The following is a 13,777-nucleotide window of genomic DNA, read 5'->3' on the forward strand; positions in this document are numbered from 1 at the left end:
GACTTAAAAGAAAGTATGTGGTACAAATAAAGCTAACCATTCAAAATTTTTTCCAGGCAACTCCTCCCCTTTTTATAGTATAAAAACAAAATACCAGTTTATATTATAATTCTACCATTTTTCTGCTTTTCCCATTAGGTCTATGATAACAATTAAGTTAAAATGGACAAATGCCAGTCCTTTATGTAATTTCTCAAGAATCCTAGAAAAATTCCCTGGTAAATTTCCAATAATAAACAAAACAAAACAAAAATGCTTTCTTCCCAGGCAGCTCCCGATTATGCTTAAAAAGCTTAAAACAAAACGTGTCAAAGATCAAGAGTTAGTTATCTGAGATGCCAAATGCACAAGGTCAAAGGTGTAATTTTATTAGGTCAGAGGTGGTGTAAATAAAATCTTATATGTCAGAGAAGAAGGGTCATAGACAAGGTATATATGATATAAAGACATCACAGATGACAAGTAATAACTTTAAGTAGTATAAGTATGTTCCCTATAGATACCTTCATTGATTAAAAATGAAACTTTGCAATGAGTGGCTATAAAATTGCCTTACTAGAAACATAATTCACTCATATGCCATTTTGGAAACTTCTTTTTAAGCTTATTCCATTTTCTATGGCAAGAGACTAAAATTAGGAATTAGCTGTACAAATTCTATGAGAATAATTTAAAAGTATCATTTGAGTATAAATGTGCTCTTTAGACTCATTTCCATTTAACATGAGAATGAATTCCTTTCAAATTGAAACAGAATATGAAATAAAGATAATCCAGAATCAATACACTTTCTTTTTAACATTTAATTATAAGATTTTCCCCTTATGTACCCATTCTCTAAATCCACAAAGTTCCTTTCAGATATTATAAAATAGAAGTATTCTTTGAAAATTCTGGTTACATCAAATTTGTAAACATTTTTTATGCTATACGTGAGTGAGAGGATTATACTTAGGTAACACTATAGAAAATATTTTTTTAAAGCAAAGAATATTTTTGTGCTGCAAATAATCATGCTGTAATTTATTTATTTAGCAAGTCTACAGTTTTCTGTTTTTGTTTTGTTTTTCACATTTTTAAACCCTTAACTTCTGTGTATTGGCTCCTAGGTAGAAGAGTGGTAAGGGTGGGCAATGGGGGTCAAGTGACTTGCCCAGGGTCACAAAGCTGGGAAGTGTCTGAGGCCAGATTTGAACCTAGGACCTCCTCTCTAGGCCTGACTCTCAATCCACTGAGCTACCCAGCTGCCCCCTAAGTCTACAGTTTTCTGAAGGAGGAGGCAAGTATATATGTAAAAAACTTCTGGCTTTTGTACAAGTCTATATTTTAAAATCTGTGGCAACAATAGCAAACATTTGGATAGTGCTTTAAGGTTTGCAGACTGCTGACATATTATCTCATTTTGTCTTCACAATAACTCTGAGATATAAATGTGATTATTAAGCCCAATTTATGGACAAAGAAAATGAGGCTGAAAAGATGTGGAATGACTTGCCCACAGTCACAAAGTGACTATGCATTAAAGGTAGGATTTGAACTCACGTCTTCTTAACTCCAAGTCCAGCACTCTAATCCACTTAGTACACTACCTAGCTAAGACATTAGCAAAGAAAAGTGGAGAATGAAAATGAATGTATGGCTAATAGGAGGAAAAATAAACAAAAAATATATTTTCTCTTAAAATGCTGAAGTGATTTGAGAAAAATAATACATTTGACTTGATATGTCTTCCTACTGACATTAATCTGCCATTTCCAAATTCCTAGAGTATCCCAGGTTTAAAATGAGATGATTCAGAAACCCAAGTGACCACTTTAGAGTACTGTGTGCAGACTTTCCCCTTTTGTGAATCATGTGCAGCTCTTGCCTCTTTCAAAAATCACTCAAAAGTTCCCGAATAGTTCTTATTTTTCAAAGGAGCAATAGTAGGCAACAACTCTCCATGCCTTGAAAAAAGTTAAATGTGATAAGGAAAATCAGCACGAAACCAGGTACTGCTCTGAAACAGGGGGGTGCTTTTCCTCTCTCAATAAAACACTGGAAGGATTCCACACCATGAGGTCATTGGACTGTGAGGGGAACTCAGCATTGGGCGACTAGGAAGGCATACTGGAGGTCAGAGGGGGCCACAAGTCCAAGGCTACTTTGGCTCCCAAAAAGGGGCTTTTTGTAACCCATTCAGACTCCTCTTCTGTCTAGGTTCAGAAATTAGCTTTTATGTTCTAAGTACCATTAAGAGGGTTCTTTCTTTAGTTTAGAATATTCAAGGAACATTTTATCCTTGGCTAAGATGTTTTCCTGTGTATCACTAATGATTCTTAACCTTTGAATTTTGATTAGTTCTTTACATGACAGTCTTCATAGGACAGACACAAACATATATGTTTTTCTCCAGACTTCTAGAACTAAAGGCTAAACAGATCACAGAAATACATTAAGCTATGGAAATCGTTTCTGTAAAACTCACCACTTCTTCATCAGAGAGTTCTCGTCCTTGGATGCTGCTGTTTTCTCTCACAGCCTGCTGGTGCTTTTTTCCTTTAATATGGCTAAACAGATGTACCTCTGAAGAAATCTAAAAATATAAGATATTAAAAATCCTCATAAATACTAATGATTAAACACATAATTATACTATCAGATGATGCCCAGTAAAGCCAGTCTGTATACAGTGCAATGAATAGTCTGTTCAGTGACAAGTGCCATCCCCAGACCACTTCAAATCACTGCTTCACAGTATTCTCTTCTCAGGAGCAATACTGAGAATTATTCATAGAAAGCCAGTGTTTGGGTCAGAAGATGTCCATGGATCAGAGCAGGCTCTACACAGGGACCCGGGTGACACCCAGGGTAGGGAATAAGGCTCGCCAAATCAGCTCCTCCCTCTGTCCACCTCCAGGACATACAATGATGGAGCTGGTCCACCTACTCTGCAGCAGACATCGGCTTGTCCCAGCATCCCTCCTGGAGGTCTTGCTGCTTGCACAGCCACCCCCGAAGGTCAGGACGAAGCCCCTGGCATCAGAACTAGGAGCAGAGAGCAGCAGGTGGTGCTGGGCTATGGCCGGGGCTGACTCAGTAAAGAGTAGAAGAAGTATACGGGGTCATGGCACGAAGCACAACTGCCCAGCCCGCCCTGCCAGGCGCCCAGGGCCTACCAGGATGGCGCAGAGCGAGCACTGCTTCTTCCGCTCATATGGCGTCAGTTTGGGGGCGTAATCGGTGCTGGCGTGGCGGCCGCTGCTCAGCTCGGCTGCTTTTTCCTTTCTCTGTTCAATCTGCTCCATGTGCCTTCGGACGCTTTCGTCATGCTACAATACAACAAGCAATACATGAAGGAGCCCCAGAGAGCATGCAGAAGAGCAGCATCGTGAACACTTCCGAAGAGGGAGGGAAGAGCACCCTGCAGGGACTTCGGAAGGAACGTTTCCTGACACACATCGACACACAGAAACACATTCTTTCATTGTCTCTTGGTGTGACACTAAATACCACCTCTAGGATTCTACTCCCACATCGGTAAGCCTCTGGACCAGCTATGACCAGCTACACTCAACTTCCTAAAGCTCTTTCAGGCTCATCTTGATATTTCCAAAAAGAAGCCACGACCTAATTAAAACAAGGAAGAACACTAGACTTTCAGTCAAAAGACTTAATGGTTCAAGTTCCAGGTCTGCTACTTACTTGTGAATAACTCTGGGCAAACCTCAGAATACCAGACTCCTTATGCGACAGATGGGAATGATATCCCATAAACTATTCGTGGGACAAAGGTTTGTTGTGAGGAAAGAACTTCATGAACCATAAATGTGAGCTGCTGTTATTAAATCGTATCAGACTGCCTCACAAAGGGCAGGAAAGCACACTGTTTCAAAGTTATAAGTCAAGAATAACTTTTTTCCTTATTGAAATTTACTCCTGAATATAATTTAGTTTTCATAATGGATGTGGATAAATTGGATAATTGGATAAGCCTACTTTCATGCAGAAACTAGAACTGACAACTTTTTATTTACATAAGAATCTTAATGCAGAAGCTTAGGCTAAGGGGTTTATACATATACAAGCCCAAAGGGACAAGAAAAGGGTTTTCAAATTCTGTAGAAATATTCTTGACTCTTCAAATACAAAGAATTCTACCTTGAGTTGAATCTTTTTCTGCAACTCTTCCATAGCTTCTTGTTGAGCTGCTGTGAGTGCTGCTAGTCTCTCTTCTCGATCTCTGGTCAAATATAATAAAAGATGAAAGTTGTGGATTAAGCTAAATGAATAAATAAACAATGGCATATTCTTGTACTCAAAGAAATAAAGGAAGATTTATAGAAATTGATGCAAAGCAAACCATGAAAACATCAATGATACAAATACAATGACACAAATACAAAAATGTAAATACAAAAAAAAATACTGAACTTTTCATAAAGACAAAGACCAAGCTTGGTTATGAAGAAAAGTGATGAGAATAAACAACTTTCTCTTTGCAGAAAAATGGGATGGGTAGCTACAAGCAAAGAATGCTGCATACAGTGTCACACTTGCCTGATATGTTGACTTGTTTTACAGAATTGCTTCCCCCCCATTATTCTTTGATATAAGGTATAGTTCCCTGGGTAAGAGAAAGGGGAGGGACACAAAGGGAGGACAGAATCTGAGGATATCAATTATATTTTTTTAAATAAAGAAATGAAGACCTAGAATATGTAACGAACAAAAAGCCAACCAAACTATATGCTCATGAATTAAAATATCTTAGCAACAAAACAATTTAATCAAAACATGTTTATCAAGTCTCTATTTCAACAAGTGAAAACGAGAGGAAAAAGTACATGTTTTCGGGATCAGAGGGAATAAACAAAGGCAGAGATAAGAAAGCTCATGATGAGAATGGGGGAAGTGAGTAGTCCAGTTTGGAAAGAACATACAGTCCATGAAAGGAAGGTATAGGCGGCTACACTGAGAATGCATGTTAGAGCCAGACTGTACAGACTACCCAGGCATACCAGGATAAAGATTTTACATTTTGTTAGGTAAGCAGTGAGTGTTTTCTAAAGACTTTTAGAGTGGAAAAATAACATTATTGGTGTGATACATGAAGAAGATTCCCATGGCTAACAAGCAGCATGGAGAAGAGTGAGGCTGGAGGTAGGACACCAGTAAGATAACTAGGAAAACTGTTTTGCAAGGAAGCTGAAGGAAAAGAGAGGAATATCAAAGAGGAAATGATAACTAAATGGATATCAGGAATAAGATGGATGTAAAAAAAATACCTCTGCTGAGCCTGAATGATTCTTAGAGTGAGAAAAAGAAATAACCAAAAGAGGGAAGTAAGGAGGGAAGAGGTTTTGGGGGAAAATTGGTAATTCCATTTGGATATGTTGGGGATATATGAAGTTGTGGCAGGCTATCTAGATGAAAATATCCAGTAGAAAGTTGAAAACATGACTCTGGAGCTCCAGAAAGGAAAATAGATTTGGGAATCACCTGCATATAAGTAATAATTTGAACCATGGGAAGGAATCAAATCAGCAAAGGAGAACACGTAGGGAAAAAAGAAGAGGGCAAAGGTGAGAGCTGTGGGAGGTCACCAATGTTTAAGAGGTGGGAGGAAGATGAAGAATCAATAAAGAAGAGAGAAAGGGCATCAGATGTGCACTGTCCTAAAAGAAGTAGAGAATTTTTAAATGGGTAAAGGAGGCATGAAGAAAGTATTTCAGAGTTCTCCTAAAGAACTCAACAAAACAGTGTAAAGAAGTTCCTGACTCTCCAGTGAGACCAATATGAAGCCTATACTCCAAGAGCCAGAAGAAAAAATTCATATATACAAACAAGATTTACAGCAGTTCTTTTGATGGTAGCAACATAAAAACTGAAGAGGTCTCCATCAACTAGGGAATGGTGGAACAAACTGTGATAAAGGAATGTAATGGCAACAAATGGGACAACTTCAACAACCTAGGAAGACTTGTATGAAATGATGCAGAATGAAGAGAGATGAATCAGGACAACGATATGCATATTAACATTGAAAGGAAGAATCTTTGAAAGCCTTAAGAACTTTCATCAATGCAATGACCAAACATGACTCCTAAGGCCCAATGATGAAGTATGTTCCAGAAAGAGAGGTAATGGATTTGAAATACAGAATGAGACATCATTTTTAGACACTGACCCAGCAAGGGGTTGTTTTGCTTGACCAAACACATCAGATATGAGGGTTTTCTTTTTCTTTTATAATGATTATATAATGTTAGGGATGCAGTGCTTTCTAACTCCCACCTTCCTCCCCTTCCCACACCAAAAAAAAAAAAACCAGAAAGAGAAAAAGAGGATCATTGAAGCATTTTTTTAGTGTAAAGAAGAATTGGAAGAAAATGCAGATGAGCAAAGTAGATTGGAAAATTATATACTGAATTAATTATATACTTAAAAAGAAAAGCAAACTATATAATTTGTAGTTTCAAGAACAATCAGTTCTACTAAGTATATCCATGAATGCTTGTTTTTTGGGGGGCAGTTGTTAAAAAGAATGAAGAAAAGGCAGAAGAGGCTGGAGAGTTCAAGGTGGGGCAGCTGGCAGAAATTTCCATTCCTACCTATCTCTCTCACCATCAACAACAGTGTCTTGCATCACAAGCTAATAGCACTGTCCAGGGGAGAAAGGGTAAGTTGTAGTGTCAAGAATTTGGGCAGATACATCATATATGATATAAAACCTTCACTTCAAATTAGGCCCTTCCAACAGAGTCTAAGCATTACATAAGGCCACCATTAGATTATGAAATTGTTTATAGTACAAACTGCAAAATGTTGCATATGACATTCCCTGTGGGTCCTAAAAAAAAATTAACGAATCCTTTTGGCTGAAATAGTCAGAAAGAAATGAAGGCTGTCAACTCTGCTTTATCCCAAACAAGAGAAATACTTTAATGACCAGCTCAATTACCTTCTTTAGAGTAATGCTCTTCCATCAAATCTATCTGTAACCATGTATAGCTATTAGTTCCTATAAGAGAAGTCCTGATTGCTAATACAGAACATATTATAAGGTTTTATTGCCATTGATGGCAACAGCAGCAGCAAATAATTACTGAATATGTCTTTGTGAAAGATGCTGTGCTAGAAAAAATAGCTAAGAGTCACACAGCCAAGTCCACTGTATGTATGTATGTATGTATGTATGTATGTATGTATGTATGTATGTAATAAGTATGTATGCAATAAGTGTAAGCTTCTGAAGGCCAGGGGTTGTGCAGTTCATTCATTTTTGTGTGTATCCCACAGAATCTAATGCAGTACCTATTGACATATCAGGGTCTAAGCTAATAAAAATGAAAAAAAAATGAAAAGTATTTTTATATAAGCAATTGAAAATGTAGGAACTAGAGCAGCTAGGTGGCTCAGTGGATTGATAGCCAGGCCTGGAGATGGGAGATTCTGACTTCAAATTTGGCCTAAGACCTTGTACAAGTCATTAACCCCCACTGCCTAGCCCTTACTGCCAATCTACCTTGGAACGAATACAGAATATTGATTCTAAAACAGAAGGTAAGGGGAAAGAAAGAAAGAAAGGAGAGAAGAAGGGAGGGAGAGGAGAGAAAGACAGAGGGGGGAAGGGGAGAGAGGGGTAAGGAGAGACAGAGACAGAAACACAGAGAGACAGAGACAGGGAGAAAGAGAAGGAGAGGGAGAAGAAGAGGGAGAGGGAGATTAATCCAGGAATTGAACAAGTATGAATTCTACATCTAACTGAATTCCAACAACGAAATTACATAAATACTAAAATACTGAAATAAGTTCTGAAAAGAAACTCAACACAATTAGTCTTTTATATTATGTTTGCTTTTCCAAATAACTTAGGAAAAAGATGACTGATGAGAAACACTATATATCTCCCTTGAGGTGTCTAAGCAACACTTCCATGAGAGGATTCTGGAAAGATGTTAATCTGGCTTTAAGGAAAGTTTTGACTCATTATGGAGCCAATGGGTAAACACATTCTCAATGTATAAAGACAGGACAGGGAGCATACAATAATATCACTGGAAAACACTCTCATTTCCTTTCTTTAAGGATAGTAGATTATGCTTCCTTTTAACAGAAAAAAGAGAAAAGCTGGTATAGCTATGTCTTTTACCTCAAGGCTTTAACTGCATCATTTGTCTTCTCATAAAAATGTGTAAAACAATTTTACAGAAGTTGAAGGTCAGCATTTTCCCTGTTAACTCATCAGCTCATTCATAAATCATTTTTAAATGATGAGGCCTTTGAAATATCTACACAATGAAACCACATAGATGATCCTACATTCATAGAGTGTTTTTAGCTTTTCAAAGTTCATTTACATTTGTTAATTTGTTTTATTCTTACAACAAACCCTGTGAATTAAGTTGGATAGTTACTAAGAGTAATGTAGTAAGAGTTCATACATTGTGGATTTTAATTCTCTTGACTCTAATTTATTCAGAAATAGTATCCCAATGATTATATGGAAACAAGTTAATGTACCATGCGGGCACTGGAATTCTCAATAGGTACTATTATAAACACTATTTCTTTCATAAGAAAATGTAATCACCACCAGATGCACAATAATGGTAGACTATGAAAAAAAAAAGACAAACAAGCATTTCAAAAAGCCTGAAAGACTCAAGATTTAAAAGTTTTTATCAAAATATTCAACTGTTCCCCAAAAAGCACATGTTGGAAAGATTTTTGGTGTACTTAAAACAAAGGTTCTTAAACTTTTTGGAGGTAATCCCTTTTGGAAGTAGTGTGGGAGGAAGCCTATGGAGTCCTTCTAGAATCATATTTGTTGCCTACACATTACATTTATGTTTGAAGGAAATGCTAAATTTCAGTTAAAGGATTAGTGAAAACAAAGAGGTCATTTTTTTACTACCTAAGTTCACGACCCCATATCAGTTAAGAAATCCTGATTTAAATGTTCAAGAATGTCCCTGCTTCCTTCTCATTAGGGATAGATTTTGATCAGTAATTAACCAGATGTGGAAATATCACAAAAGGGAAACTATGAGACAACTGATGATGTGTAATGGGAAAAGGACAGAGATAGCATAAGATTTAAGAGAAGTGGAAAGCTGTCTGTAAGGCATAGACTAGGAACTCAAGGAAAAGGACTTTAGCAGGCAGAAGGCAGAGGAGGAACAGTCTGGAAGTGATAACTGCTAAAGTGACTTGACTTCCTATAGGAGGTTAGGAGCTTCCTGTCCGGGAAAATGGTGGAGGAAAGGTGGGCTTATTGTAGCTCATCTACCTCAACCTGGATGTGGAGAAAAGAAGTAACCCCATATTCATCTTTGGAGGCACTCTATCTATCTATCTATCTATCTATCTATCTATCTATCTATCTATCTATCAAACTTTTTTGGGGGGGAATATTTCCAATGGTTACATGATTCATGTTCTTTCCTCCCCCCCTCCCCTCCTCAAAGCCTACACACAATTCTGAAGGAACTCTATTTAACTGGAAAATATCTAGATAAGGATCTGACCATACCTGCTGTGCTTTCCAGAAGGTGTTATCTAAAAAAAAAATCCTGTCAGATCAGCCTTGAGGTTCTACCTCAGGGGTTGGATCCCCTGGGGTGAACTTGGCCATTAGTGATCATTTATAATGGTTTTCAGAGACAGCTTTTGGGAAATAAATTTAACCAACTACTGAGGGTCAAAGATAGGTAGCTTAGTCAGATTTGGGGGAACACATACATAGAAACAGGGAGCTGTTAAGTTAGCTGGAAGACTCGAGGGCTCCCTCTTGCAAGAGACGTAGATGAATTTGAGAAATTAGCTAGATCCCTTAGAGTTAGGGACCCCTTGTTCTGGCCCTGTATCCTCTCTTAAAAGATATTGGTTTTTTTATATCAAATGTCTCAAAGGCGTTTGCACAACTGGCCCAGTGAGAGAAAGTGATTCCTTTCACTTGCACTAACTGAAGGTTAGAATATCCAGCTGGATCTACCACTATTACATCTTTCATCTCTTTCTTCCCCTTACTCTTTTTTTAGTTGCCATTAGTTTAGTTTACTTTTGGTCCAGCTTGGTGATTTTTTTTTCCTTTTTTTTTTGATATATATGGAAATCCCAGGTTTGAAGATCAGCATTCATTTGTGACTTTTAATCTTAGGAAATTATTTGGAGGCACTGTTGCAGCGGGAAATTTACCCATTATCTCTAAGTCCTGAGCAGAGGCTGTATAGGAGGTCAGGCCTTATTATCTACTGCTTAATGAAGAGTGAAGGTAACAGTGCTAGATTTGTAATGAGAAAGAGCTGGGCTAATTCCACCTCAGATGCCTATTAGATGTGTGACTCTGGACAAGGATAGTCTCTCTGAGCCTCAATTTCTTTCTTCATAAGATAAGGATAATAAAATCTATCATATAGATTTGGAGGAAAAAATGAAATAAAATAAAGTATAACTTTACATTTGGTAGGGAGTTTAACATAGCACTAAAATCCCTACATTCACTTTGGTAGTAGTATCATATTTGCCATGCTGATAAGGGCCTGAGTACTAAACATGCCTCAATATATTTAAATTAATTTTTAATGGGGTATCTTGTATTTTAATTTACATAGGCATTTGAATATGCTTTGGTAGATGGACTACCACATATTTAATGTATTTTATATGAATTTAAAATTTTACTTTCTATTAAAACCTCCTAGATTTTATTATTATATAGAAATGCTGTTCTTTCTGTATATTTATTTTACAGGCTACAATACACCTGAAACTATTAAATTTATCTTTTTCTTTGCTGATTCCCTAGTATTTTCTAATCTAAGTAAACAATCAGGTCTTCAGAAATGGTGATAGTTTTGTCTCCTCTTTGTCTATCTTTGTGTCTTTAATCTCATTCTCCAATGCACATTAATTCATTAATCTTTTTTTTTTTACTTATTCTGCTAATGTATGTTTTTAGGGATGTATTTTTCAGGGGTCTCATTCAGAAGGCACTGCAAATTTTTTAAGTTTCATTTATTCCAACACTTTTTTCCATACTGTACTTAACCCCCTTGTTTCTTTCAGTTATTTTTTCCAACTTTGGCAGGAGGGAAACATTAAGGTCTCCACATATATATTTATTATTAATACTGGTTCATTGTCTATATTTTCAAAAGCAAAAAAGAAATTTCATTGCTTTCTCTCTGCATATACAAATTTTTTATTTTTGTTTTGTTTGATATCATGAGTATAACTCTGCTTTTTATAATGTACTTGATATAAAGCAATTTTTTTTCCTCTCATTTTCAATCTATGTAAACCTTGCTTTTAATATCTGCTTCTTATAAGATGGTGAAGATTGTTTTTGATAATTTTGACCACTCTATCTGCTTTATTAGAATATTTAATTCTTTAAAATTCAAAGTTATGAGAATTAGGCTAATCTTTTCCTCCATTTGTAGCTAGTAGCAATTTGATTTTGAGAGAGAAAGTGAGAGAGTGAGAGAAAGAGAGAAGGGGTGGAGGAGAGGAAAGAGGAGAGAGGGAGGGAGAAAGAGTGAGCCTGTATGCATGTATTTTTCCCTTCCTGTTTTAAGTAAGTATAGACGCTAGAATTAATTTTACTTATTCTACTTTGAGGCAATTCTAATCACAATGACTATTTTTACCATCTCAACCAGGTCTCTCCTCTCAAAATTTGTCAATCCCTTCTAAGCTGGGGAAATTTACCTTTACTTTCTTTTATTTAGGTAATTTTCTCAATTTTCCCCCTATATTCCTCTCTAAAAATCTTACTCAATAAACATGAGTAGCTTCCTCTTGCCTTCAGGGTAAAACGTAGAGTTCTTTGTTGGGCATTTAAAGGCCTTCACAATCTAGTCCCTCCCCAATTTCCCAGGCTTCTTACACTTGACTATGATTGCACTGGCAAATTTGCTCCTTACACCTGACACTCATCTCTGGACTCCATGTATTTGCCCTAGCTGCCTGGCAATTGTGGAGTGCCCTTCACCTTAACTTCCTATTATACTGACTTCCTTAAAAACACAGGTCAAATCCTAAGTTCAGTTGGAAATATTTTCCATATTCCCATGCTGTTAAAGCCTTGCTTTGTAGATCAGCCAGAGTTAGCAGATCTCAGACAAAGGAAAAATAAACCTAATTAAAATAGATAATCAGGGAAAATAAAGTCTGCTAAAAGGCATATAGCCAATGAAGTAATGCCGATACTTAACAAAGATGAAACAAATGGAATAGCATCCAACTTCTGAAAGGAAAAGTTAAATGAGTTACAGGAAGAAATAGATAGCTAAATTTATATTAGTAGAGAACCACAACTTTCTCCTCTCAGCTTAGACACATTTAATCATAAATTAAGAAAGAAGTTAAGGGGGCAGCTGGGTAGCTCAGTGGATTGAGAGTCAGGCCTAGAGACAGGAGGTCCTGGGTTCAAAGCCGGCCTCAGCCACTTCCCAGCTGGGTGACCCTGGGCAAGTCACTTAACCCCCATGGCCCACCCTTACCACTCTTCCATCTAGGAGCCAATACACAGAAGTTAAGGGTTAAAAAAAAAGAAAGAAAGAAGTTAAAAAAATAAATAGATTTTTCAAAAAGTTAGATATGACAGACCTCTGGGGAAAAAATTAAACGGGAACAGAAAGGCATATACCTTTTTCTCAGCTGTTCATGGCATCTTCACAAAAACTGACCAAGTTTGGGGGCATAAAAACATCACAAATTCAGAAAAGGAGAAATATTAAATGCATCCTTTCCAGATGATAATGCAAGAAAAAGGACGTTTGGCAACAAGCTTTGGAAGAATAAATTTAAAACTAACTGGAAACAAAATGAGTAGGTTAAAGAATGAGTCATAGAAACAATGTAACAATTTCATTAAAGATAATGATAACAATGAGATTACAGACCTGACTTTGTGGGATGCAGTCAAAGCAGTACTGAAAGATTTATATCTCTAAATGCTTACATCAATAAAAGAAAGGATAGATTGGGCAATTCCACTAAGAAGAGAAAACTAGAAAAAGAACATTTTAAATCTTCAATTAGATATCAAAACTGAAAAATCAAGAAATTAATAACAAAGTAAAAAAATCAAGATACTAATAAAACAAGGAGCTGGTTTTAGTAAAAAAAAAAAAACAAAAGAGGTGATCATTGCTTAATTTGATTTTTTAAAGAAGAAAACCTAATTACTAGCATGAAAAAGAAAAATTTTAAATAGTACTTAGTGAAATTAAGCATTAGGAGATATTTTGCCCGATTTTATGCCAAAAAAACCTGACAATCTAATAAAATGGATATCTACAAAACAATAAATTGGCCAGATTAACAGAAGAGAAAATACGCTTTTAAAATAATCTTATGTTACAAATACAAATTTAACAAACCATGAACAAGCTCCCTAAAAAAAATACCCAGAACCATATGGATTTAAAAGTAAATACTACCAAATAGTTAAAGAACAATTAATCCCAAGAATGTGTAAAAAACTATTTAAAAAAAAGGTAAAGAATAAGATCTACCAAATTCCTCTTGCAACAAAAATATGGTTTTGATGAATAAACCAAGGGAGAGCAAAAATGAAAAGGAAACTATAGAACATTTTTCCTAATGAATAGTAATAAAAAAATTTTAATAAAATACCAGCAAGGAGATTACAGCAATATATATCACAAAAATTATATGATACAACCAGGTAAGATTTATACCAGGAATACAGGAATGGTTCAATAGTAGGAAGACTATAAGCATAACTGATCACATCAATAACAAAAGTGAAAAAAAAAATCAA

The 13,777-nt window shown here is 36.2% G+C and overlaps 1 protein-coding gene across 1 annotated transcript in view; it reads right to left on the minus strand.

The window, feature by feature from the left end:
• Positions 1-13,777, minus strand: part of SCAPER (S-phase cyclin A associated protein in the ER) — a 388,867-nt gene that overhangs the window by 280,477 nt on the left and 94,613 nt on the right. Inside the window, exons 17-19 of the mRNA XM_044660293.1 lie at positions 4,141-4,222; positions 3,159-3,311; positions 2,468-2,575 (exon numbers count right to left, since the gene is read on the minus strand). Of these exons, the coding sequence (XP_044516228.1) occupies positions 2,468-2,575; positions 3,159-3,311; positions 4,141-4,222 (343 nt within the window). The remainder of the gene's footprint in view (positions 1-2,467; positions 2,576-3,158; positions 3,312-4,140; positions 4,223-13,777) is intronic.

This window comes from Gracilinanus agilis, chromosome 2 (assembly GCF_016433145.1).
Source record: "Gracilinanus agilis isolate LMUSP501 chromosome 2, AgileGrace, whole genome shotgun sequence".
NCBI lineage: Eukaryota > Metazoa > Chordata > Mammalia > Didelphimorphia > Didelphidae > Gracilinanus > Gracilinanus agilis.